The 27,092-nt window shown below is 43.4% G+C and overlaps 4 protein-coding genes and 1 pseudogene across 5 annotated transcripts; 4 read left to right on the forward strand and 1 right to left on the reverse strand.

Annotated features, from left to right (window-relative positions):
* The first annotated feature begins 2,978 nt into the window (after positions 1 to 2,978).
* LOC117192719 (zinc-type alcohol dehydrogenase-like protein C1773.06c) lies at positions 2,979 to 12,082 on the forward strand. Of its 2 annotated transcripts, none has more exons than XM_033397454.1 (3): positions 2,979 to 3,122; positions 10,143 to 10,961; positions 11,039 to 12,082. In XM_033397454.1, exons 2-3 carry the CDS (start codon positions 10,237 to 10,239, stop codon positions 11,454 to 11,456), a joined length of 1,143 nt encoding a protein of 380 aa, XP_033253345.1. In that variant the 5' UTR covers positions 2,979 to 3,122; positions 10,143 to 10,236; the 3' UTR covers positions 11,457 to 12,082. The 2 variants fall into 2 exon arrangements, with proteins under 2 accessions (XP_033253345.1, XP_033253344.1); XM_033397453.1 differs by lacking the exon at positions 2,979 to 3,122 and adding an exon at positions 8,841 to 9,013.
* Positions 12,083 to 12,138: 56 nt separating this feature from the next.
* On the forward strand, positions 12,139 to 13,534 carry LOC117185964. The gene is made up of 5 exons (XM_033397456.1): positions 12,139 to 12,560; positions 12,624 to 12,768; positions 12,835 to 12,960; positions 13,022 to 13,171; positions 13,237 to 13,534. The coding sequence occupies exons 1-5, from the start codon at positions 12,433 to 12,435 to the stop codon at positions 13,483 to 13,485; spliced, it is 798 nt and encodes a 265-aa protein (XP_033253347.1). The 5' UTR covers positions 12,139 to 12,432; the 3' UTR covers positions 13,486 to 13,534.
* A 778-nt stretch (positions 13,535 to 14,312) lies between these two features.
* On the forward strand, positions 14,313 to 16,017 carry LOC117192718 (origin recognition complex subunit 1-like). Its single transcript, XM_033397452.1, has 2 exons — positions 14,313 to 15,141; positions 15,198 to 16,017. The coding sequence occupies exons 1-2, from the start codon at positions 14,334 to 14,336 to the stop codon at positions 15,731 to 15,733; spliced, it is 1,344 nt and encodes a 447-aa protein (XP_033253343.1). The 5' UTR covers positions 14,313 to 14,333; the 3' UTR covers positions 15,734 to 16,017.
* Positions 16,018 to 22,903: 6,886 nt separating this feature from the next.
* Positions 22,904 to 23,661, forward strand: LOC117192720 (origin recognition complex subunit 1-like). The gene is made up of 2 exons (XM_033397457.1): positions 22,904 to 23,011; positions 23,073 to 23,661. Exons 1-2 carry the CDS (start codon positions 22,984 to 22,986, stop codon positions 23,642 to 23,644), a joined length of 600 nt encoding a protein of 199 aa, XP_033253348.1. The 5' UTR covers positions 22,904 to 22,983; the 3' UTR covers positions 23,645 to 23,661.
* Positions 23,662 to 23,703: 42 nt separating this feature from the next.
* On the reverse strand, positions 23,704 to 27,009 carry LOC117192716 (annotated as a pseudogene).
* Between the last annotated feature and the right edge of the window lie 83 nt (positions 27,010 to 27,092).

Raw genomic sequence — 27,092 nt, forward strand, 5'->3', positions numbered from 1 at the left:
TTTCCAGCGTAACGGATCTATCACCGAACTTTACTTGAACAGTTCCATGCCCTTCAGCAATAAGTGATTTACCGCCGGCTAAAAATACTTTTTGATTATCTTCCGTGAACGACACAAAGCGTTCCTTGTCACAACATAGATGCGCCGTTGCGCCACTGTCTATGAACCATGCATTTAACATCTGGTCATTTGGCTTAGCTAAACTTAGGATTGGTACATATTTTTCTGGTTCCACTTTGGCATATTCGGTTACGCAAAGCATTGTACCCAATCTTTCCCCGCTTTTACTGTTTGCGCCCTTGTTGTTTGCTCCTTCCTGCTTGCTTTTAGCACGGCATTCCGATTTAAAATGCCCTTCCTTTCCGCACTTAAAACACTTTTTGCCCTTCTTAAAGTTTTTCTTAAAATTGTTGTTGTCATAACTGACGTGTAGTTCCGCGCTACTTGTAATTTCCTTGCTAGTGCTATCTTCCTGCCTATTCGCTTCTTCAGAAATTTTTATTTTTATCATGCTCAAGCTCGGCAAATCATCTCGCGTCTCAATCGCAACAACAAAACTTTCATACGATTTAGGCAAACCATTTAGCAACACAACTGATAAGATCTTTTCATCAACCTTTATGTTGACCTCTGCTAAAGCCTCGTGTACCACCTGGAATTTCCGCAAATATTCCTGTGCACTTATACCATCCGACATTTTTAACGTCAACAATTGTTTGATCCTTTAGTTCAAAAGCTGCACGTTGCTCATTTGTTGCACTTTCACTAAGCTCAATTTTACCACTGACGATTGGCCACAAATCATTTTGTATGAGAACACTTCTCATCAAAACTTCCCATGTGCTATAATTGTTTTCGTCCAGCTTCTCAATATTGAAATTCATATTTCCACTCATTTTTTATACTTATTGTCCCACAGTGCAAAATTTGTAACTGTCGATCGTCTCATGCACAAAGCAACTACGACGACAATACTGTTGTCCGTGTCTTTCTTTTGTTTTTTCGTTTTCTCTTAAGTATCCCTCCGAGTTGCTATTTACACACACACACTCGGGATTTTCTAAGGCTTGGTATACACACTTTTGGGTATACACACTCGCGGTTTTGTGCGGCTTGGCATACGCACTTTTTGGTATACACACTTGAGTCTCCGTTCGCTTTTGTGTTTCTTGATCCGTTGGGACTGCTTCATTTTGAACTTTAAACCACGGCAACGGTCCGATTCGCTGCAAAATTCTAATCAAAAAAACATAATGCGAATCTCCGTTGAATTTGTTCAACTTGTTCTTTTGCCTTTCTATGTACACACATACACTAATGAGTCTATGCCATTTTTTTTAGCACTGCTTTTCACTAAGCACCAAACAATGTTTATTGTTTCTCACTGTTTCTGTTTTATACTGTTTCTGGGTGAATTGGTGTCTGGGCCCATAACCTGTTAAAGTTATTTTATTTGTAAGACAGCAGAAGATCAGTATGCAGAATTATATGTGCTTCCGAGTAACATACGCAAGAGACAGACGCCGAAAGAAGAATATCGATATGAGAACATCAATATGAGAACATCGATATGCAGCAGGGCACATGCGCAGTGTTGTTAAAGATCAATATCTAATTATCGTGGCGGTCACTTTGAACAAAATGAATCAAATTTACTATAGATGGTATACATATCTTTAAATCGACATCGACATCGATGTTTTCATTCAAATTTACATCACTATTGTTAATCATTCGATTTGAAAAATCTCATTTGAAAAATATACCGTAAATATACTGACGAATTCAAGTTCTATTTTACATATTCCTCGTTTTTGATCTTCCGTGAAATATTACTAGCTAGATAGAATATTTAGCCATGCCATCATAATTTTATACGATTGATGAACCAATTTTCTAGTTAACTGGTGTATTCTTAATACTTTCTTTTATTGCATTTTGCTTAAAAAGAAGTTTTAGCAAAAATGGGCAAACAAAAAAAAAAAAACGAAAGTGACCGCGGACTTGTCCCTAAAATATACGGTCTGACCCTCAGAAATATACCGAAATATACCGTAAAAATCCTGACGATTTTTAGCTCTACTATACCTATTCTTAGTTTTTGATATTCCGTTGAATAATACTATCTATATAGAAAATTAAACCATGCCCACTCAATTTTTTACGATTAATGAATCAATTTTCTACTTGATTGACTTAATTTAAATAATAGCTTTTATAACGTTGAAAATGAAATTTAATAGATTGATGAAACTGGCAAAATATTTTATTATATACCGATATACCGTAAATATACCGTCGGTTCAATTTTGACCTAAAAAAATACCGAAAAGTATTAAAAATTCAGATCTCTCAGATTAACTACTTTCAAGTACCAGCATTGTATTGTACTTTGACTAAACCAGGGCTTACAAATTAATGTCCCCTGCAACATTATGCATGGAATAAGTCTCATTGTTACTTTACCCGATTCAAGTTCGGCTATCGATACTATCGACTGGATACGCGCCAAATAGAAATTGTTTGAAAGTGAATGAGCGACAGGGATTTAAATGCAATCCATTGGAATAAATGATGCACTAAAGTGCGATTTAAGATAGCGAAAATTCAAAAATCCTGCGTCGGCACGACGGTGTCTTTTTGTACCAAGTGGAATAGATCCCGAGACGACGACAAAAACACGATATCTTTCCCCTGAACTGCTCTTAAATTCAAGTTTTAGGTAATTGTTTCCGTTCATGATCGGAAATCAAATTACCCGATTTCGATATTTGATTTGACTTAAAATAAGGTTTAAGCTAAAAAGGTCAACACATCTAGCATCGAACTAGTTCCACTGTACCAAACTATAACGGTTAACTTTGAACTGCCAAAATCTTACCTTGCTTTGCGCAATCTCAATTATTACATTTAAGCGTACGCCCTGGTTCGCTTATATTTAGCAAAGGAGACTTCAAAGTCAAACCAAGAGTGGCAAAAGTTACTAAAAATTGCAACGCTGCAGAGGCGTTTTTATAATTACAATTAAAGTTAACAGACACTGAACATATTTTGATATCCAACAGTAGAAGCATTTTATATAAATAATTGAGGAGTAGCGAAGCTTTTAAGTTTTTTACAAGGTAAGTAGTGAATTAACCCATATTACGCAATTTGCTTCCGTGCAAAAACATGGCTGAGACTCTCTTGCTCCACCTTACTCAAATTTCCGGCTTCGATTTTTCACCCTCTGAGGATTTCTACTGCGTAGTTTGAGTCCCAATCAGGGCGTTTTTTGCCGGATAATACGATTATGTATGCAAATATGTACATATTTTGATACATAGATTTATGTATCAATGTGTATTGACCTAGTATCCTGTTTTACCTACCGTAATAAACATTATAATTTCTATCATGGGCAGGACTCATGCGTCAGATCGAATCAAAGCGTAAGCAACATTTGAAGGGAGCAACAAAAATAAAGTCAAGTGTCTTGTGAATTAAAAAGTTTGTTTTTTGTTTTTACAAGTACAATAGCACGCGTTCAACTATACTATCATAAAGATCACTTTCTTATCAGCACTTAAAGATTTGAGCCAGCTCTGTGCTGGTAAAACGCTTCCACGCTCGAAAATGATAAAATACTTCAACATAGATATCCATGAAAATTTGTTACAATGGTAAAACTTACTTAAAGCTACATAATTACAATGTGCGGGATACTCTTTTACGAGATCAGAAGATCATTCAGTCACAAGCCAAATTAATATACCCCAGAAATATCACCGGTTACTAAGCATTAAGAATATCGCACAATTTATAATTCATATTTAGCTTATTAAAACACAATCAAGGATAGTAAATTAGAGTATATGTCACTCGGGGTTGATGGAAACACAAGGAAAAACAAAGTGGGACGGCTCTGTTCCTGATTGCGATCGCCGTTGATCGCTTTCGCACACAAAGGGACTAAAAATATCCAGTTCATCGCGGTCGACAGTCAAAGAGTGCAATAAAATGTTATGCCTCATTGCTGCATAATTTTTTACATCTGCTGCAGGCCGCGGCCCACATTTTTTCGGCGCGACGACGCGACAAATTTGCATTCTCGATCAATCATTAAGTTTGATTGATTCAGCCCATTAAATAAAATTAACTGGAATGTGGTCCAATAACAAATAAATAAATAATTCAGTAAACAGTAAGCTTGTGTGGTGTGGAGCTGATCGAGATGAGGAGAGAGGATCATGATCTCTTCGGCATGTCCAAAGTTCTTCTTGTTGCTTTAATTGGAGCCGAGTCCGAGCTTTTAATTAAAGATATGTACATATGTATTTGTGTACATTTATTGCTCGTAATTATTGTATAAATTCGTTTTTTTTTAAATGGTACTTTTGCCTTTTCCTCCGAACAGATGTTGCATCCAAAATACATAGATACAACGAACTCTGTTACGGCTGTATGAAAACGGGGTAGACGGTTGATGTTGGATGCAGTTTTCAGGAAAATAATAATTTACATACATAACTGCATTTTTATATTTATGTATGTATATACATACAGTATGTCTATTAATTGTTTGCAAAATGTAAAAAGGCACATAAGTTTGACTTCAACATGGAAAATATGAGTAAAGGCATAAGTTGGGGGAATTTTTTTTATTAACTGTTATCAAAATGTGTTTAAGCTGTAGGTATGACGAAAAAAAAGGTCAAAATTCCAAGACAAACGGTAAAGAAATTAAAAAAACAAAAAAGCGGCATGTATGACTCTGTCTATTAATTCTTTGCAATATGTAAACACTGATTGAAAGAAGACGAAGGAAAAACAAACGGGACATCAAAATCAAAAACGACCAGACGCGTGCTTTTCTTAAGTCTTCTTTGCAGTCATTCGTTTACAAATTTTCTTGCATTCAGTTCAGATTCTTGTGTTATTTGAAGTTTTAGCAATGCCCGGTAAACGAACCGAAGATAATCTGATACAATTGGTTTATTTCAATTATGGCAAAGGAAAGACAGCTAAAAAGTTGGCCAAGATGTTCAATATTAAGTTGAGAACAGTCTATAATATTATTAATCGTGCGGAAAAAGAAAATAGGCTGGAATTGCAGACCTCTACCGGCAGACCAAAGAAGCTTTCTCGGCGGGATTGCTCGAAAATATTGAAAACCGTGGAAAATAAGCCTCAAACAAGCCTCAGAGAGTTGGTCAATGATATAAAAATTAATCTAAACAAGACCGTTTGCCCTGAGACTGTGCGAAAAGTTTTAAATGTAAGAAGCCGTTGCTATCCACAGCTAATATTGAGAAACGCTTAAACTTTGCGATATTTAATTTTGGGCCTGGAAAAGTTTGCCGTATGCCGATTACAGCCCTCCAGTCATAGAACATTGTGCCCACTGTGAAATTTGGCAAGCTTTCAGTGATGGTTTGGGGCTGTATTTCTTCCAAAGGTGTTGGAGAGCTGCGCATTTTCAATGACATTATGACAAAAGAATTTTATTTGGACATTTTAAAGAATGAATTGACAAAAAGTGCGCAGAATTTTGGCTTCGTTGATCCCCAGAACACCAGCAAACTTAAATACAAGCTGTACCAGGACAATGATCCAAAGCACAAATCATTCATTTGCCGCACTTGGCTACTTTACAATTGCAACAAAGTGATTGACACGCCCCCCAGAGTCCGGATCTTAATCCTATCGAGAATTTGTGGGCCTTGTTAAAGAAAAGGGTGGCCAAACGACGCCCCACCTCAAAAAGTAATTTGATTCTGTGTATAAACGAGGAGTGGCTAAAAATACCCGAATATTATGACATAAATGTCCTAATATCATCGATGTCGCGACGTCTCAGAGGAGTATTGGATGCTAATGGAGGACACACAAAATATTAGCCAAATAGAGCTGCATCATTTAAAGATATCTTTTTTAAAATTACTGTTTGCATTTTGCAAAGATTTAATAGACACACGATATTTGCTGTTTTTGTTTAGTTTTTATGAATTTTTTATGTTTTTGTTTCTTTTTCATTTTCTTTTGTTACCTATTTTGTTAAGAATACACTAAAGAAAACCATTGTATAGGACTGAACATGAAAACAAGTGCCTTTTCTAATAAATAATTATGTTTAAGTTGAACTTGCGTGACTTTTTTCATTTTGCAAACAATTAATAGACATACTGTATGTACGCACATACCTAGGTATATATGGCTCACAAGGAAAAACAAAGTACGCACAAAGAAGCTGTTCATTCATCTCCGAATTCGACTGCCGCATTTTTTCCAGTCCATTACAGTGGGGAGGCAGACGGAACACCAATGCGGAGAGAGAGAGTGAGATAGAGAGAGTGAGAGAGAGAGAGAGAAAGAGAGAGAGTGAGAGAGAGAGCGAAAGAGAGTACGAGACGTTGTCCAGGCCCTGCAGTACCAGCAGTGAGCGATGACGAATGTCATCTACAATGTCATCCAGGCGTTGACGCCAGCCAAATCGAACCCTTTGTTTTTTCTTTTGTTTCTTTCTTTTCCGCGCGTGCCGAACGTAATTCGGTTCTGCCGACCGTGCGCAGTAGCAGAGAACTTCGTTTTATCTTTTCGTCTTCTTTGCGCCTGCGTCGACAGAACTCTTTTTCTTTCTTCGCTTTGCATTTGCTATTTTCCGCGCGTGCCGAACGTAATTCGGTTCTGCCGACCGTGCGCAGTAGCAGAGAACTTCGTTTTATCTTTTCGTCTTCTTTGCGTCTGCGTCGACAGAACTCATTTGCTTTGTTCTTTGCTATTTGCAATCGTCACACGGAGTTTTAATAAGTGAAAATAAGTAATCTGTGATTATTATTATTATCAGGTAAGTGCAGTTTTTAAATAATTAATAATATGTGTTGTACGCGTGTTAAATAATTATTTCAGCGGCGGTGAAGATGAAAATACCCGACGAGCCAGCAGAAAAAGTGATTCGGAAGGCTATTCACAACATTAAGAATAGTCATTTTCAGAAGACCTCAAGAGAAAAAAAATACAAAGCAGACAATAATGAATAATAATAAATAAAAATAATTGGAAAAATAAACAATTACAATGTATTACTTTTTATATTAAATGCATGATTTTTCGTGAAAAATCATCACTTATTAAGTGCATGATATTTAGGTAAAAATCATCACCTATAAAATGCATGATTTTTAGGTAAAAATCATCGCTTATTATGTGCATGATCTTTGGGCAAAAATCATGCATTTAATAAGCGATGATTTAAGCCAAAAAATCATCACTTATAAAATGCATGATTTTTCGTGAAAAATCATCGCTTATTAAGTCATGATTTTTCGGCAATGCTCGATGACAATTTCATCGATTATACCCTAGGACATCTCCATGCTAATGTCATCAGCTCAGCGTATGGCCATCGACTATGTCATCGGGGGTAGTGACGCGGTCATAGACGTGTCAGCAGCTGAGTCATTAATGACCCGTACTGCAGGGGCATACGTGCTGTGCGTGATTATCACGCAACTAGCACGTGCTTTTGGCTTGGCTTTGGCTCTGTTGTTCTTGCCGTCTTACACTCTCACTCAATTATCCACCTCACCACTCTCTCGCGCTTTACAAACAAAAACAATCTAAATACAAACAGAGAGTGACAGATGCATACTGTGGTTTAAAATAGTATACATTCATATATGTACATATGTACATACATTTGTATATCCCAGTAGAATTGTATTTCTAAATGAACATTGTGGAACTGCTTGAATGAAGTGTCGTTATGTTTCAGTTATGTACATCAAGAGGCGACACAGAAATTTCTTTTAACGAAATTTAAACCGTAATATGTATTATTATCGTTGCTACAGAAATCTCTTTGGGTTATTTTCAAATCTCTATCAGTCATAACCTAGGTCAACAAAGATGTTTGGTGATTTGGAATAAGTGAAACACATTTCACAAAAAAGTGAAGCCACAAATATGTACATATGTGCATACGTACATACATACATAAATATTTATGAGATACCGCTGATAAACTGCATAGTAATAAGCGCCAAGGTCGTATTTAGAATTTTTTTGTGCACTGTATATAACACACTTATGCCTTATTGCCTGGTAACGCATTCGACGCATTTCAATTACATATTGTAAGTGCTTGGATTTTTCTAGTGCAGTAGGTGTAGATTGCAATCAAATCAGAACGGGATGCGCTGTAGTAAAGACTCCGACGTGACTAATGGGGCATCCTCATCGCCCCCGCCCCCACATGGACTTTTAATATGTTGTCGTAGAAAGATCTAAAAAAAACTTCTTTGGCCGCCACCCGGCAACACAATCGACTACATTTTGGCAAGAGGTTCGTTCTGACCAGTTCTCGGACTTTGTTGGGGTTGGGGAGAGGGAAATCTAAAGCAGAGAGAGGAAGAACAAGATATTCATAGCCTTTATATATCAGGCAGTCCGTGCGTGCTCAAAATATGCTGTTGTTGTTCGAAGGGTACATTAATCAGAAGGTATGGCAGCCCACTGTTGAGGTGCCATAGATTGCAGACTCCCCACAGGTATGCAGCAAGTCTGCACTCATCAAGTAGGCACTTCACAATGGCGTAATTTTCTATCTCACCAACTGGAGTACATATGTATGAATAAACTGATTTTTTTCTTCCCCCTTAAGCAATTTAAAAAAAAATAGAATATCAAGTGCACAAACAGTCGCTTGATTCGTCTTACCTTACCTTCTGTTTAATATACTCTGGCCGGCCTGTTTTGCTTTTAGCTGCCGCTCCGGCGCACTTACGACTGAGTTGTTCTTTGGAAGTGCGCTGGTCAAGACGCGAAAATCTGAAACAAAGTGCATCAAAGAGTAAGATCCGTCTAAAAACATTAGTAAAAGTGCTAAAAGAATGTGTTAACAGTACTAATTTACAAAATTGTGCTACATTGAGGTAGCCATAGAAGCAACTGTAAACGCACAGTAGGGAAGAGAGGACTACGAACTGCCGGTCGATATTTGTAGTCAACCCCACACTTTGCTCAGTACAAGAAGGTAAACTAAACGTACATACATACTGATGTATAAATTATGGCTCAATGAAAGTGACAGGGCTGAAATATATTGAAATTTAGCCTATCTCGGTACGATTTCGTGATGGTCGATGGTCGATTATCCATCTAGTCATTCTTATCGCGCTGGACTGCAATATCCACTAATTGGCAAGCTAGACGAGCCAGTACATACTATAAATAACATACACATATGATACTCGTGGTAAAAAGAAGTGAACAAATTTTATCTTTTTTATGAGCACTTATTTTTCCAACGCTGGTCATATATTAAGCAAATCTAATGAGAGGCGTTATCTGATAATAAAAGTATTTTGAAGTCATTGAGGTGAAGGGATCCATATCGAACAGCAACCGCTCTTCCGAATGCTGAATAAATAAACCATATTTATCTACGAATGCCTGCCCACTTGGCCTTTTAGATACCCCTTAGCTGGCGCACCCCATACATTGTTAGTTCACGAAAAAAACAAATTACATACTTGAGTATTATTTACATGGGAAACGCTGAAATGTTGTTGGCATTGAAATCTAGAATTATCGTTTTTGTTGTATTTGTACACAGTAAAAGCGGACGGAGAGAACAAATTTGCTATAGCATATCAAGTTCTGATGAGAAAGCGATTTAGAACCAGTCCGACCAATCAGATCAGATCCTCAATTTGTAAAATCTGTTAAAATGTATCGACTTTGTCGCTGGTATGGAAATAGACTTAATGCATTCGAAATTTTAAATCTATTCAGGCTATCTTCGGGGGCCGAAGCTTTGAGTGCCCTTGAATTTCGAGCGTTCGTGTATTTGTATGGGAGTTGTTTTTCGAAAGATTTGTTCTAATGCAGCTACTATATCAAATAGTGACGACATTTGTATTTTTTTGTTGACTCCGTTTTTATTATCACATATTTAAGAGGTTAAATTGTTTTTTTGGACGATCATTGCTATGGTGGCTATATGATTTAGAGACTCGAACTTGCCTTTTCCGACAACTTTTAGAAAAGAGAGTCAAATTATGCGTAGCTGCCAGGAACTCGACAATATTTATGGGGGATACTTTGGGGGTACTTATCCTGCCTTGTGACATCAAAATCATTTATCCTTTGTTCATTTGCAGCGGAACAACAGATACCTCGCTGTCGTTAAACTCATTGTCCCTGACGTCTGCTCTGCCGCCGACCGATACAGATCTTCATCATACACCACACAACATGAACAAATTGTGTCGCCAAGTGTCAATTGAGTCGCCCGGGCTGGGGGCTAAAAACTGCGTCTTCAACTTTTTTGTGCCCATCGAGAACTCGCCAGCACTGGGTGCTCGGATCAGGATTGTGTGCGCAGGCGCATGCTACCGTCGACGGGATCGCTCCAATTCTATAACCAGCATGTCGTCAGTGTTCTCAGAGTTGAGCGATTACTGTCCGTCGGTGAATTCGATGTCGCCCGCTCACCAGGGCATTCGAGAGGGCTCGTTCTTTCCGGGCTTCGAGGTAGCAGGCGTAATTGAGGCCCTTGGCTCAGAGGTCACAGAGACCAACAACTGTGGACTGCGGATCGGACAGCGCGTTATTGTCTATCCGTTCGATGAGACCCCGGCCGGCTATGCCGAGCTCCTGGTGGTACCCGATTTGAAGCACATCGTGCCCATACCCGACAGCCTGCCAATGGAGGTGGCGGCTATGCTGCCCACGGGCGCCCTATTGGCCATGAACGCCGTCTTCAAGGCCCAAGCCGTGGTCACACAGATCCTCGCTCAGCGCGCAAGCTCTGATCCAAAGAAGAAGTGCAAAATCCTAATTGTCGGAACTGGCGGCCTTGCACTGTGGGCAGTGCGTATTGCTTCCTATCATTTTGCCTTGGCTGGCGCCGATAATGTGGATATCACAGTGGCTAGTCTTCGAGACGAGGGCTTCCGTTTGGCCACAGAAATTAAGAAGTAAGTGAAATTGAATAGTGCTGCTCCAGACTGAATACTAACATGAAAATTCTGTGTTCGTGTCTTTCCCCCTGCAGTGTCAGTGTTGTTCAGTGGAACGAATGCTTGTATGAGCCACAGCTTATTGAGCGCACCAAGGATGTATGCGGTGGGGCTGTCGATGTGGTGATTGACTTTGGCACAACTTCCAGAAGTCTCCATCGGTCCATGCACTGCCTGTCTAAGGGTGGTGTGGTCTTGATCAGCGACGAGGTGGCCGAGAACTTGCTACCAAAGTTTTCAAGGCTGTCGAACGAGTACCAGCAGGATATTACACCAATTTCAAATGGTACCGCCGAACAGCTGGCGGAACTGGTGGAGCTGGTTGCCACAAAGAAGATTGAGCCGCCGCCACACTCCGTGTTCCCCTGCGAGCAGGCCGTCGAGGTTATCCAGAAGCTGTGTACCTCCGAAATACCAGGACGCGCCATTCTTCGCTTCCACGACATAGAATAGACGTTGGGTCGGAGGCCAATCAGCATATTCTCTGCTATCAAAACATTAATTCATTCAATATCGATATTTGTTAGTTGTATTCAAGTGACACACAACCACAAAACACTGCTAGCAGTCTGCAACACTCTCGAAGCGGATTTAATTGTGCTTAATTTGTTGTTGGCTCTTGTTTTGTAACATTATTTAGGACTGTAGCCATACGCAGTGATCATTTCTCCTCATTTCGTTTCATTGATTTGATTTAGAGTTCTAAGAATTTTGAGTATTATGGTATGTACATATAGATTGTGATTTATTTTATTTTTAAGCAAACCAAACCAAACCACACCCGAGATACTCGTACTTTTGCGTATATGAGTACAGGTCATCCAACACTAACTTACCCCCAAACAACCCAATGAGAATCAGTAGTCGAATATTATGCTTCTTTAATGATTTAGTACAGGACAAAGCAGAAGCGGATTACAGAATAAATGTTATACGTATTATACATAAAATTGTTACGCATGCGATGCAAGACGTTTAATTCAATTGCTTGATATTTATACTCATTACGTACGTACCCAAAACAACATTATACTCTACTCTTATTCATAAATAAAAGCACACCAATTACCAATGCAAAAGATTCTCTGGCAGCCATCTATAGCCCAACGATGACTCAGTACTCATCATGCTACTGTTCGGAGCTAGTTCTTTACTTTCACTGCACCGGACACCAGGTACTTTTGTTGTCCAAGAGTATAAAGTGTATATATACTATAGTATATAGTATCGTATCAAATTCTTATAGTTTAGCGTGAATTAAGTTTTTAACGACGATTCCACTTTGTATTAGAGACTGTGTACTATAGCCCTCCTTATCCGACAGCACATCATAGAAGGCGTTCATTGACCACTCCGATTTGTAGATATACTGGAAGCGTATAAAAAAGTATAATATTATATAAACGGATAAGCGACTATATTCTGGATCATGCAAGAGCGCCGCCGAAGACTTCGGGCATATCGGAAGTCACGCAGAAAATTCTCCTGCACTGTTTACGGCATCACCTTGGCCTGGCTGGTGCTGGCCCTATCCCAGTGGTTGGCTGTCTGCTTGCTGTAAGTTTAGTTGAGACTTGGTGCAGTGGTGCACCAGGTGAATCTTTGCATTCTAATCTTTAGAAAGGACTTCCGAGATAACGTCAACAAGTATTATTGGATAAGTTTGATATTCTTTATTTCTGCTATGCTTTTGTTCACGATGTTTATATTCATCAAGAGGCTGCGATTCGTGCTCTGCCTAAACTGGCTGCTCAGCTTACTCATTGTGAGTAGTTGTGATTCGATATGGTAAGACAGTCGGTTGAGTTTTCTCATGTTTATATCCGTTTAGGTGGAGTTTCTGATCATCGGACTATTCGCGCTGTCGGCGCAAACTCATTGGAAAAACTTGATCGCATGGTTCCTCATCTGTGCGCTCTTGACATATCTGTTCATATTAATCGGATCCATTTTACCGGTAAATATAGCTATGTATATACATCTCTAAGCCCCGATCTCGACCTCATAATCTTTCATAGCAAGACCTTACTCTGAATGTAGTCATTCTGTTTGTGGTAGCTTTCCTTATCCTTTCTATCACCGTCTTCATGAGTATGATACATAAAATTATGAATATGTCGTATTCGTTCTACGCTTATATGGTTTGTATTGGGCTCATTGTGCTGATGGTAGGTCTAGGTGTCGTCCCATGGATATACTCCTATAAAGCGTCTTTTATCCTTATCCTTCTCAGTTCGTGATGTACCATGCCCAGACAATCAATGGCGGACGATTTGCGGAGATGCGTATCCGAGACTACCTGCTGGCATCTCTCATTCTCTTCAACGACTTCATCATCATTTACATGTTAACCATCTACCCACAGGTCATCAACAACAAAAAGTCAACGCCGTCCAACACGACAGATTCATATAATTCTAAAGAAAGCGGTTATGAAGACAGCACGACCACAACTGAGGAGGTTGTTGTAAATTGGGGTTGAGTTGACCAAATGGAAGGATGGAAGGAAGGCACGCATTGCCAACAATTTTGTTCCTGGGTTTAACTGCATAAACTAAAAATCGAATGTCTTGGATTTAAATTTTAACGTTTTATTGAGGTGTGGTCTGTGGTGAGTTTCGTAATAAACTAAATAATAACAAACGCGACGAACAGTGTTGGAAAGCAGACGAAAATAAATTGCGCCAAAACGAAGCAACGCAAAGAAGAGATTGTGGCACAGAAAACAAAACCTATTTAAAATAGCTGACGAATCAGAATTTCGGCACTAAAACAGCTCGACTCTCCATAAATCAACAACGCTATGGTTAACAAAGAAAATGTGATTAGTTGTTGCCAGCAGGTGAAGTGGATCGGTAGCCACGACCCCAGCAAGTTTGTGAAAAATCTTGAGCACAAAAACGTTTACTTCTATAAAAAGTGCATTTACGGGCCATTGACACTAACAGTGGGAGACTACATATTGGTGTCCAATGCAGATGCGGCAGAACCAGATACGGTGGATGGTTGCGATGTCGCCAAGATCCTTTATCTGTACGAGCTTCGAGAAATGACTCACAAAGAGCCCTGTCGAGCCATCGTCCAGTGGTACTCTCGCCCAATCGCCATTCCGCATAAGGTGTTTGATGCAGACGATATTGCCATTGACCTCAACCTGGAAGTGATCGAAGAGCATCGTCCCTACGACAACGACGTGGCCTTGGGAGCCATTTACCGAAAGTGTCTGGTACTGGAAAGCACATCACAACTCTCTGCCGAGCAGATAGTGCAACGCGCTTTAGTTAAACTGAAATCTTCTGACTACCCCATGTGAAATCTTCTGACTACCCCATGTTTGTAAGCCGATACAAGTTCATCAAGGTGAAGAAGCTTTATCGCCTGATACCCCTGGAGATACAGCTGGACGAGCCCGATGACAAATCATCATCCCGATCCCGATCACGGAAATCGCTATCAAACCGTAATGAACCCAAATCAGGTTCAGCCTGTTTGGCTGTTGCTGGTGAGGCAGCTACCACGGAGAAACGAAGGCGGGCTTCCATGGCCGCGGCCAGTTCGCTGGAGTTTGTGGATGTCAACTACTTCAACTGCGACAACAAAGTGTCGCCCATCAAGATAGTAGGGGGTCGCAGCGTGGTGCGGCTTTCGGAGAAGAAAAAGAGATATTCCAGAGCTGAGGCAGAGGTTAATGCCAACTACCTGACGGCTTCCCCTCTGACAGAAAAGAACGCTAAAGTGGAGACGCCCAAGTCCAGGGCGTCGGCTGCACGCCGTAACCTGAATCTGAGTTTGGACAGAGGCGCAGACAGCGCAGCGGACTCGGACTGTCTGAATTATTCAATAGTGCAGCAGACGCCGGACCCAAGGACACCCTCAAATGATATGAAAATCAAACTGCGCATCTCGGAGCGAAGAAAGTCTGTGCGCCTTGCTTCGATAGATCACGATCCACTAGCCGTTGACGATCCCAAAGACACACCTACCACACAGGGACGCAAGCGACTTGGTGTCAACAATGGGGACATTTATCACACTCCCACTAAGAAAGCGAGGGAAGCGCTGGACATCAATACCGGTGCACAGGAGACTCCCTCGACGCGACGGAAGAGCATCCTTAAGTCGGCCACTAGTCGACTGGGTAAGTCGATAGGTTGTCCCTTATTAGGCGACCCACTCTAATCTTCTCTACTACAGCTGAGGGCACACCCAGAAGAAGCATCCAACTATCCAACATTGTGGAGCAGCGTGTGTTCAAAGACAATGAAATAATATCGACACCTAAAAGAGGACGCAAAACGAAGTCCACTGAGGACGCGGACGCAGACTACTCGCCAAGATTTGTTCAGAAAACGCCCACTCGAGCGCGACGCATAAGCGCCACTGCCAAGTCAACAGTGACCCCGATTCGTGGCACCGCTGCAACTTCAGCTTCAGCTGCACCGATAACACCTTCACAAAAGCTGAAGAAAATACGCGCCGGCGAGCTCAGTCCCAGGGCAAGCCCGTGGATGAATCCCGCAAGTCCCAGCTGCAGCTGGCACGTGAGCAGCTACACGTCTCCGTTGTGCCCAAGAGCCTGCCGTGTCGCGAAAAGGAGTTCGAGAACATCTACAGTTTTCTGGAGGGCAAGGTTCAGGACCAGAGCGGCGGCTGTATGTATGTATCTGGCGTCCCTGGCACTGGTAAGACTGCCACTGTCACAGGAGTCATTCGCACACTGCAACGCCTAGTCAGCCAGGACAAGCTAGCCGACTTTGATATCCAGATATACAAACAGCTCACTGGCAAGACTGTGTCTTGGGAGCATGCTTACACACTGCTGGAGAAGCGTTTCATCACGCCAGCACCGAGGCGCGTGACCACAGTTCTGCTAGTCGATGAACTGAACATATTGTGCAACAGGCGCCAGGATTTGGTCTACAATCTGCTCGATTGGCCGACCAAATCAGCTGCCAGACTGGTTGTGGTCACTGAAATTTAAGAATAGTTTTTCTAAATAACGATACCGAAACAACTTGGGTGACTGCAATTTTGTATTTTAATACGACGAAAAAAAAGGAGTGCGTGCGTTCGATTTCATGGATTTTTCTCGACTTCCTTCATATATTAAAACAATTTCTTCTGTGCCTACCTTACCTACGGTGGCAAAGCGGGGCGAATTCGCCAAGAGCGAGAGAGCGAGCTTTTATTGCGCTCCCGCTTTGCCCTAGCCTAACTTACACTAGACTTCATGAAATACTATCCTAATAACAATTATTATTATCCAATGGCGCTACACCGGCCCCGTTGAAGGCCTGGAAGGCTTCAAACTATTGGCAGAAGCGTCAATTTGTGGATTGGCCTCCTGAACGTGGCTCCGCTGCTCGTCCTTAGTTCGACCACTCTGACCCTTCCGTCCTGCCCGGCGGTTGTTCCGACCACCCTTCCGAGGAGCCACTGTTGAGGGGGCAGGTTGTCCTCGGCGACGATTACGAGGTCGCCTTCCTTTATGTTTGGCTCCTCCTGGTGCCACTTGCATCTTACTTGCAATCCCAGCACATACTCCCGGGACCATCGCTGCCAGAACATTTGCCTGGCTGACGAGACAAGCCGCCATCGCTTTAAGCAGCTCAGACCCTCCTGGTCCGGTGTCCTGGGTGCTGGGGGTGCGATGAGCGGCCCGCCTGTCAGCAGGTGCCCGGGAGTCAGCTCGTCTCCGTCGCTTGGGTCTGGGCTTAGGGGTCCTAGCGGGAGCGAGTTGAGGACCGCCTCGATCCCGACCAGCACGGTCTCCAGCTCCTCTGCGGTGAGGAGAGCGCTTCCGACTGCCCGTAGGAGTAGGCCCTTGGCAGACTTCACACCGGCCCCCCAAAGTCCGCCCATGTGCGGTGCTCGAGGCGGTATGAAAGCAAACTCGCACCCGCTTCTTGACGCAAATTCGCTTATCGCGTCCGCTTCCGCCTCTATCTTCCTCCGCAGTTCGCTGAAGTGGCGACTTGCTCCGACGAAATTTGTCGCGTTGTCGCAGTTCACGCGTTGCGGACATCCTCGACGACCGACGAACCTTTGGAATGCCAACAAGAAGGAACTAGTCGTCAAATCGGAGACAATTTCTAAATGAACCGCCTTGGACGCAAAACAGACAAATAACGCTATGTAGGACTTATAAGGGGGCCTTCCACGAATTTTCAGAGTCGTATAGACTGGGCCACAAAAATCAACGCCACATACTGAAAATGGGCGGAGAGCACGGAGCCGGTCTGCGGGTAAGTTGCCCATCATTTGGGTCTGGAGTAGCGGCTTTCATTTAAAGCAACGAATACACGACCTAACTGTCGCCCTGCAGACCGCCTGAGCATTCACTATCCAAATGCGCTGTCTAAGGATACTCACGAGTGATCGTGGGCCGGCATGAAAATTCGTTTGATGCAGATAGCGAACGTATGTATGTCTGCACAAACTGCGAGCGTTTTGTCAATAACAAGGGAAACTTGGCATTATATGACATAGGAGCGTTAACTAGTCGCCCCCCAACTCGCAACAACGAAAAAGAGCACCATGTCCCAGCCTCTTCATGGATGAAGGGATTCAAGCGCTGAAGACTGGGGCCTAACTTGGTGCCTTTACGAACCCTTTCAATATCTTCTTGAGACTCATTTTTCTGTGTTATTTCGACTATTTTTAGAAACGCCTTGTCGTATTCTACGGATGACTGAATTTTTCCAAAGTTGAGACTTTTGTCTTTGGATTTTCGGATGAAGCGGAACACGAAAACGAACACTCTTAGCAGTTTGAGGTGTGACGAGTATCCCTCGATTATATCCACTAAGTAATTTGGCTTGGCCGCGACGGTCAGTCCGACCGATTTCTTCCGACTTTTCATCTGTATCTCTTCTTCGGAAAGCTCGAAGTGTGGATTTCTGGGCCAGCTCTCTTCTTCAAACTTTAAGAACTCTGGTCCACCAAACCAGATCGACTGCACGATTTCCTCTACGTCACAACCTCTCGAAACTATGTCTGCTGGGTTCTGTTTTGTTGGCACATGCCGCCACGTAGCTTCACTTGACCACTCTTGAATCTCCGCTACTCGGTTCGCAACGAATGTTGACAACGACGAAAGGTGGGATCTGATCCAATGAAGAGTAACTTCTGAATCTGACCAGAATATCATTTTATCAATTGGAACCTTGAGCAGTGATTTGATTCGGTGACAAAGGTCTGCTAGAAGGTGAGCGGCACATAACTCAAGCCTTGGGAGCGTTTTCGTCTTGAGTGGCGCTACTTTCGACTTTGCAGTCAACAAGGAGACCTTGAAACCTTCTGCAATCTTTCTACGGATATAGACGCAAGCTCCATAAGCTCTCATGGATGCGTCGGCAAAGGCATGTACTTGAATCGGTGACATGGGATCAGTATGCACAAATCGAGGTATGGTAATCTTCTCCAACTGACCCAAGGATTCTTTTAATAAGTTCCATGCTGTTTCCAAGTTCATTGGAATTGACTCATCCCAATCTAGCTTGTTGAGCCAAAGCTCTTGCAGTAGGATCTTTCCCTTAATTACTAAAGGACTTAACAAGCCAAGGGGGTCAAACAGCTTTGATGTCACCGATAATATGTTCCGTTTTGTCGCTCGGAGACCCATAACTGACGTGTCAATTTGGAACTTAAAGACGTCTTCGTGTGGCAGCCACGATATTCCTAACGCCTTAGTTGACTCTGAGTCCGAGATCGTTATCGGTTTAACTTTGCTCTCGGATGCGGTGACCTCAGGTGAGTTCGAAAACCATTTAGTCAATTCAAACCCAGCGGTTTGAAGAACCTGAGCCACATCAGACTTAATTGTCTTTAACTCCTCTACGCAACCAGCACCAGTCAACATGTCATCGACATAGAAGTCGGAGTCAATAACTTCAGCAGCTTTAGGGAATGAGAGTTTTGCAGACTCACTCAACCTCTTCAAACACCGAATAGCCAAAAATGGGGCTGGTCCAGTCCCATATGTTACGGTGTTGAGCTGGTATATTCTCAAGGACTCAGACGGGTCTCTTCTCCACACTATGAGCTGGAATTGCCTATCCGCATCAGCGACCCAGACTTGGCGATACATCTTTTTGACATCGGCTGTCAAGGCGTACCTGTGTAGTCTGAATCGGAGCAATGTCGAATACAGCTCATCCTGTATCGTAGGACCGACCATCAATATGTCGTTCAAGGCCACCTGAGAGGACGTTTTACAAGACGCATCGAAAACGACGCGGAGCTTGGTCGACGTGCTTTGAGGCCTCAACACACACTGATGTGGAATGAAATAATGTGGAGTTTTGGGGATTGTGTTGTCTGTGGTAGACATGTGACCCAAGGAGAGGTACTCTTCCATTAACTCCAAGTACATTTTCTGCAACTCGGGGTCACGAGACAATCTTTTTTCAAGCGATAAAAACCGCCGTTTAGCCACTTCAAAGGAGTTGCCTAAGATACTGGGATCTGATTTGAACGGCAGTCTTACTTCAAACCGACCTGAAGGCACGACCTGAGTAGTTCTTCTATAATGCTTTTCACATAACTTGTGTTCAGGAGATAAAGACTTTTTAGAAGACGGCAATTCTTCCAGTGACCAAAACTTTTGTAATGTATTGTCGATGTGGATCACTGACTCTTCTCGACAACTCAAACAATTCCTAGCTTCTTGGGTGGCAGTCACCTTTGGAGTGTATCTGCCCGACACAATCCAGCCGAGAAGCGTTTTCTGCAGAGTTGGATAGTCAGGATAGTCTGACCAACAGATAAAAGTTCGAAAAATGTTTCTGCACCTATCAACATATCTATCTTCTGTGGCTTGAAGAAATATGGGTCTGCAAGTGGTAAGTTCTTCGGGATTTTCCAGTCACTCACGTTAAGTGTCTGATCAGGGTGATACCCCGAAATGGACTTTAGAATCCAGAAATCAACCGAAAACTCACTACCAGTAATTCGCGACTTCACCACCGTGTGTATCTTTTTCTTGACTTGTGAATTGGATTCACCAATACCAAGCAAGTTGATACACGACTCCTCCCTACGGATCTGTAAGCGCTGTGCTAAGTCCTCAGTTATAAAATTGGTTTGAGACCCCGAGTCAAGCAGAGCTCGGGCCAAAACATGTTCACCATTATTTGTTCGGACGCTTACGATCGACGTAGCCAGAATAACTCTATCCATAGCTGTCGCATGGAGAGCATGCGAAGTGGAAGGTTGATTCTGATTGGGAGGAGGAGAAGAATTCTCTGGGGGTGATGGTAACGCTAGACTTTTATTCGCCACTGTGTATCTATGCAATAAGGTATGGTGTGGGCAGCCACACACTCGACACTTCTTAGCCTTGCATCGTACTACAGAGTGGCCTGGCTGCAGACAATTGATGCACAAGGATGCAGTTTTTGCGAATTCGAACCTTTGCATTTCTGCCAGCCGACCAAATGGACTGCAATCTGTCAACAAATGGCCTTTCGCATTGCAGTAGCTGCATTGTTGGTTTTTGGTATTCGCGGTGGAACACGCGAATGAGCTCCGATTATGCGGCTTGCTTGGCACAGCTTTCTGCTCCTGCTTTGGTTTGTCCGAATTTTCGGCCGAAAGATGCTGATGTCTGCGATTAAGCAACTTTTCACAGTCCGTCCAAAGTGGCAGTTTGTCATAATCGAGCTGTTCTTCCCATTTCTCTTTGGTCACCGGATCGACTCTGCTCAAGACGAGATGAATAATCATCGCATTCGAGATCTTTTTATCATCGCCTATCGTCAACAACCAACCATATATGGAGGAGGCGGTATCGATAAGGTTTCTTAAGGACGATGCTGATTGCTGGGTCATTTTGGGAAGACTAAATAGGGCATCAATGTGATTTTTAAAGATCAGACAATCATTATCGTAGACCCGTTTTAAGCTAGCCATTTCTTTCTCAACTCTTCACCGGAGAGACACGAAAGCAAATGGTTGAACTTTTCGATAATTGGAAATCTTTGGTCATTGTGAACTAGAGTCTCAAATAAACCTATGAAGTTTTTAAAGTCCGAAAAGTTGCCGCTGAACTGCGGCAGAGCTAACTTCGGAAGGCGAGCACGAGTTGGGCCACCATAAGCTGGTACTGCCGGTATTGTCTCATCAGCTGTCTTTAATGCGCAAATGAGAGACATTAATTTTGCCTTTGTGACAATTGAGAGTTCTTCCAACTCGACTCCAAATTCATCGTCAATGTCTATATCTTCAATCTTCTCTTGAAGTTCGCGTGCCGTGTCAATGCTACGCATCAGCGTTTCGAGTCTGCACTCGAGCTCCGTCAATACCAGCGGAATATCCCCCGCTTCTAAACGGTCCGCTAATAAACGAATGCCTTTGACACGGCAACTGCGCTTTTTCTTCAGCTCTTCAAGGGCAATATTGTTGGCTTTTGAGGTCATATTGATTCTCAATACAAGCAACTGAAGGCGAAAGATCGTTTCTAATAATCGTATTTAATGCCGAGGCACTCAATGAAATAATGGGTAATTGTACCCACACGAGGTGAAAAACCAATATACCCGAAAAATTTAGGGTAGAGCGTCGCTTGGTTGGCGCGTACACGAAAACCACACAAGAATAGCAACGAACTGCACTGGTGACAAGCGAAAACGAAAAATTTCACCGCTGCAGTTCTGAAGAATGGATGTTGTGTATAACCACACAAGAATAGCAACGAACTGCACTGGTGACAAGCGAAAACGAAAAATTTCACCGCTGCAGTACTGAAGAATGGATGTTGTGTATACGTATGCACCGACAACGATCGACGCTAAATTGATTTGCGAGGCACGACTTTGTCTTAATTGATAGTTGGATCCTACTGACACCAAACGAATATACCCGACGAAAACAGGGTAGCGCGTCACTTGGTGTTTGGTTTGGATCAAGCGCGCCAAACAAAAGAACAACGATAAGCAACGGTGAAGAGCGAAAGCGAGACGAAAAAATTCACCGCTGCAGCTGCGTATTGGTATGCGTGCTTGGCCAACGACCCAACTATACATATATTTGACACAACGAAAACGAGAAAGGGGAAAGGGGTGACAGCGATTGCAGTTAAAATGAGTTATGTGTAGTTATTGCGTCCAAGAGGGTTAGATGTACATATGTATATACATATGTATTAATATATACATATATGCTCAACTCTAACTACAGCATGCAATCTAGCTCTACTATGTCATACGTATGTGCCAAGAATTGAAAGCGAGGTGCAATTGTTTCAGCACAAGACAATAATTGCGAGTTTTTTAATCTTTTTCGTCTTCACTCGAGCTTTCAATTTTTTGCACAAATACCTCTTGAGAAGATTGGAAATTCCAGGTGCTGTACTCTCCTCTTCTTATACTGGATGCTCCACTTGGATCTTCTTGGGTGGATGGTATATGTGTATCTCCTTTTGTATATAGCTGCAGAAAGGGTATTGCACGACCGACGCGGTGATTTTTAGTTTTGTTTGTTGAATTATTTGCACACACGTCGCGGTCAATTTGGCAATTTAGCTGCAGCACATATGCATGTACATGTAGGTATAATAGATTTTGGTTATTTATCTTTTCTCCACTGTGTCACTGTCACTTTTGCCTTCCACTTGAATTAATACGTTTAAATTGCAAGTCCACCCGGGGGCGCCATGAAATTTTAGAATAGTTTTTCTAAATAAAGATACCGAAACAACTTGGGTGACTGCAATTTTGTATTTTAATACGACGAAAAAAAAGGAGTGCGTGCGTTCGATTTAATTGATTTTTCTCGACTTCCTTCATATATTAAAACAATTTCTTCTGTGCCTACCTTACCTACGGTGGCAAAGCGGGGCGAATTCGCCAAGAGCTAGAGAGCGAGCTTTTATTGCGCTCCCGCTTTGCCCTAGCCTAACTTACACTAGACTAGGATAGAAATACTATCCTAATAACAATTATTATTATCCAATGGCGCTACAGTCACAATAGCCAACACAATGGATCTCCCTGAACGTCTGCTAATGGGTAAGCTATCAATCCTCCAAATCCATCAAGCTGCTCCACTAAAGTCTTGACAATTTTCCAGGCAAAGTAACATCCCGTCTGGGCCTCACTCTCCTCACGTTCCAGCCATATACTCACAAGCAGCTGCAGGAAATCGTCACCGCCCGCCTGGGCGGGTCGGAGGCGTTCAAGGGGGAGGCTGTCCAACTGGTGGCGCGCAAGGTGGCCGCTGTGTCGGGTGATGCTCGTCGTGCGCTGGATATTTGCCGTCGGGCCACGGAAATAGCTGACACGGCTCGTGATAAGTGTGTGACAATGCTGCACGTGCAGCAGGCGCTTGGCGAGATGATAGCGAGCGCAAAGGTACAGGCCATAAAGAACTGTTCGCGACTGGAACAGATCTTCTTGCAAGCTGTGGCTGCCGATGTCACACGCACTGGTGTCGAGGAATCCACCTTCATGGGTGTGTACACCCAGGTGGAGACAATTGCGGCGTTCATGGGAGTCTCCCTGCCACCGCCAGGACGAGCCTTGCGGCTCTGCGCCAAGCTGGGGGCCGAGCGCAACGATCTCTTTCAGAAAATTCTGCTGAACGTCAGCGCTGACGATATCCACTATGCCCTCCGTGTGGGAGAGATTGCGGCTGCCAACTGATTATCATTCATATTACTTAATAGACAATTTCATAGCTCACTATCCATCCACATGTTTGGTTACGTTAAGCGTTTTAAAAGTAATATAATTAATATTTAAGCGTCATGTTTAAACAATTTAAAGTACAAACTCGTTGTTAAAAAAACAAAATAGAACACCAGCACCGTGTAACAGTCGTAAAGCACCTTCGGTGAGAAGACGGAATAAATAAAGAGGTGGTAGCGGAAGCCAACCATTAGACAGAGGTAGAAGGCTGCCGGCAGCATGACCAGGCTGGCATAGAGCGGAGCTACCAGCGAGTCCGCGTCAATCGAGTAGGGTGGTTGCAGCTTCATAATGCCCACACTGCGCAGATCAGAACGGAGCGTGTGTACAATCAGGTAGAGGAAGGAATGTATTTCCGCGCTGTACGTATTGAGGGTGACGAACAGCGCGACAATGGCCGGATTGTAGCTCGTCTGGCCTATGTAGCCCGGCGTCAGGTCAATTGTCGAGAGGCTGGTCGAGTTTCCCTGGTAGAAATAGAACATTCTGGCCACAAATATGGTCATGATGATCTTGTACACATGAACAAGTCGCACCGAGAACTTTCTGGCACTGGTGCCAAAGGCATCGCATAGCTTGTACGTCTCATCCAGAGCTATGAGCAGCGTAGGCAGGAGTATAATGTTCTGCACCTTCTGCAACAAAGCCGCCAGCAGTAGGGAGCTAGCCTGCAGCAACTGCAGTAGAACGCTTTTTGGCGGCATCTCATCGAATCTTTTATCTAAACGAGTTTGTGGAAGCGCCGCCGGATAGCCCAGCACCAAGACCAGTGCAAGGCAGCACCAAAAGAGCACCAGAGTGGGGACCATGATGCGAGATCTGTAAAACATTAAGCGATTAGTAAAGTTTTTTCGGCTTACAGATCGATTTAAGCATACGTCAGTTACGGGGGCAGCTCGAAGAACTGCACCTGGCCGTTGAGTCCGCGATAGCAGTATACCACAATAAATGCCGCTCCACTTGCAATGCTCTGCGGCAGTTGGCTAAACTTGCGCAGACGTGCCCAAAGCAACATCAGCGAGAACAACATAAGGGTGCTGCGGATGGCATGGAACCTGTGCAGGTAACGCATGAGCGTAAGCAGAATAAGCACCACAAAAATCTTGCGCTGTTGCCAAAGACATGCATAGGCAATCTTGTGCAAGTGCCGCCCGTCCAGCTCCACATTGGCCTTGGTGATGCGTCGTCGCAACGTCCTAAGTGCGGTGAACAGGATGAGAGTGTTGCCCAAATAGTACCAGGTCTTCAACTCGAACTCTATGAATGACGAGGATCCCAGCGTGAAGGTTCGAATGGCAAAGCATATGAGCAGGGGTAGCGGCAATGGAATGGAGAGCCTCAGGCGACGAGTGTATAAAGGTGGCAGGGCTATCTTCAGCAGAGCCTGCGCTACATCGAATGTTATATAAATGGACAAGGCCAGGGTCACGACGATAAGGATGCTATTAATCATTGAGCTTGTGAAGATTATATCGAATATATGGCTGACCACATTGAGCACAGCAGCCATAGCCATACAGAACAGCAATTGCCCCGCCTTGAGGCTGTCCAATTTTAACTGATCCGTTATGTCCAAAAACAAGACGCTAAGCACGATATGAAGGGATGTCTGAAAAATTATTGAAAACGGATGCTGAACATTGAATGCCTTTCATGAACTTACGGCGGTGGTAAGAGACAGTCCCAATACAATGAATCCGTAGTCAAACTTTACCAGCGACTCTGAGAGAAGCCCGGAAATCTCGCGAGCCAAACGAATGTAATTCAACTTGGCATTCTGATAGAGCACCTGGCTCGTCCCGCTGCCGTCCCCATCCCGAAGCGGCAACAGCAGCTGCCTGTGCAGCAGAGTCGCGTTTTGATACCAGGTGTAGTAATCTAAAAATATTATATAGCTTGCTCAGTTAATATAAATAAGGCGGATATTGTAGCATACACACCGCTGCGGCGCACTATTTCATGGCCAAACTTTACTCTGGCCTTGTTCAACAGGTGATGGGCGTTGTAAAAGTAGGCGTACATCTCGTGCTCCAATGATAATGACTGCAGCATCTCCGGTATCAGGCAGCCAATGGACAGGGAAGGTATCTCAACAGACAGTAGCACCGCCAAGGTGGGTGATTTGGTTATATCGCTTACTGCCAGAACTGAACAAAGTTGAAACTCGATTAACAGAAGCACCCAGGTTGAATGTAAGCGGGCCTGTACCTGGGCTTGGAGCAGTTCTTCGAATACAAATACAGCTGCACCAGAGTCTCCGCTGGCGTGTTGCCTCCATGTCCACCGCCATCAGCCAAGCCGTGGTCGCCTGTCAACAGGACCAGGTAGTTTGGAAAGTTCTGCGGTTGTGTTCATTTCAAAATATTTCGACTTAGGAGAAATAACTGATTTTTCAAATTTCTCTCACCCTATGATCCAGTATCTTTTGAACCGCCTCGTCCATTTCCTTCAGTTTGTGTTGCACCTTTGGACTCTTATTGCCCTCGACATGGCCTATGTGGTCCAAGCCTAGATAGTGCAGTATAAGTAAGGACCAGTCATTCATCTCCAGCTCTGACTCCAGCACTTTGGTCACGTTTCTGTCGCCCTGCGCCAAATCAAATTATTATTTGATCCGATAATATGTTGGGTGGCAATTACGCACCTCGTAGAAGTCGTTGACGAAAAAGGAGTCGTTGTTCTCCGCATGCCGTGTAAACTCACTGGGGAACAGGTTTACCAAGGTGTGGTCACCGGAAAAGGACACGACGCGGTTCCGCTGTTTAAGCCGATGAAGCAGTGAGTCCTCCAACTGCTCTGTGTGGCCCACATTAAGTGCTATGTCGATAAAGTTGGAAAGAGTGCCGGTGGTAATGCTTTTCAGTCGTGGCATCGTCACCGCCGGTATGTCCACGTGAAGCGTCAACTTTTCGCAGGCCCTGGAAAACGCTACTGGCATGGACGTGGCACTAGGAAAGTCTTCGCGCAAAGCATCCACAAGGAATAGTATCAAGGAGTCGTAGCTCGGTGGCGGCGGTTCCAGCCTGAAAAGAGAACACGTTATCAGGTTGTTATCTGGTCGCGTGCCGACACCCATATAGTTCACCTACTTTATGCCATGGAGTGTTGTTGGCCGGTCATTGGGTATGCTCTTTTCTTCCTCCGACGCCGAATAAGAGGCTGGAAAAAATCCAATAAGGAAGAGAACGGCTCCGCACATGAACAGAGTTAGCATGCAGAGCGTGTACCCCATCCGACTCTTGTGGGGCTCCATTTCGCTTTTGCATTGGAAATTTCCCGGCTCCCGACTGTAAACTCCGAAAGTGCCGCCCGCCTGTCAGTTTCAGAAGATAAACAAAGCGTATCGATAGCAGCCGAGAGACGATACTAACGATACAATATATATTTGTGTCAGTTCAGGCAC

This window comes from Drosophila miranda (assembly GCF_003369915.1).
Source record: "Drosophila miranda strain MSH22 chromosome Y unlocalized genomic scaffold, D.miranda_PacBio2.1 Contig_Y2_pilon, whole genome shotgun sequence".
Classification (NCBI taxonomy): domain Eukaryota; kingdom Metazoa; phylum Arthropoda; class Insecta; order Diptera; family Drosophilidae; genus Drosophila; species Drosophila miranda.

Excerpts from the sequence above, each read along its gene's own strand:
- LOC117192720 (XM_033397457.1), top strand. The coding sequence starts at position 22,984 with ATGGATCTCCCTGAACGTCTGCTAATGG. Across the intron at positions 23,012-23,072 it reads CCCTGAACGTCTGCTAATGG|GCAAAGTAACATCCCGTCTG; the intron begins GTAAGCTATCAA and ends ACAATTTTCCAG.
- LOC117192719 (XM_033397454.1), top strand. The coding sequence starts at position 10,237 with ATGAACAAATTGTGTCGCCAAGTGTCAATTGAGTCGCCCGGGCTGGGG. Across the intron at positions 10,962-11,038 it reads TTGGCCACAGAAATTAAGAA|TGTCAGTGTTGTTCAGTGGA; the intron begins GTAAGTGAAATT and ends TTCCCCCTGCAG.
- LOC117192718 (XM_033397452.1), top strand. The coding sequence starts at position 14,334 with ATGTTTGTAAGCCGATACAAGTTCATCAAGGTGAAGAAGCTTTATCGC. Across the intron at positions 15,142-15,197 it reads GTCGGCCACTAGTCGACTGG|CTGAGGGCACACCCAGAAGA; the intron begins GTAAGTCGATAG and ends TCTCTACTACAG.
- LOC117185964 (XM_033397456.1), top strand. The coding sequence starts at position 12,433 with ATGCAAGAGCGCCGCCGAAGACTTCGGGCATATCGGAAGTCACGCAGA. Across the intron at positions 12,769-12,834 it reads GGCTGCTCAGCTTACTCATT|GTGGAGTTTCTGATCATCGG; the intron begins GTGAGTAGTTGT and ends ATATCCGTTTAG. Across the intron at positions 13,172-13,236 it reads TTGGGCTCATTGTGCTGATG|TTCGTGATGTACCATGCCCA; the intron begins GTAGGTCTAGGT and ends TATCCTTCTCAG.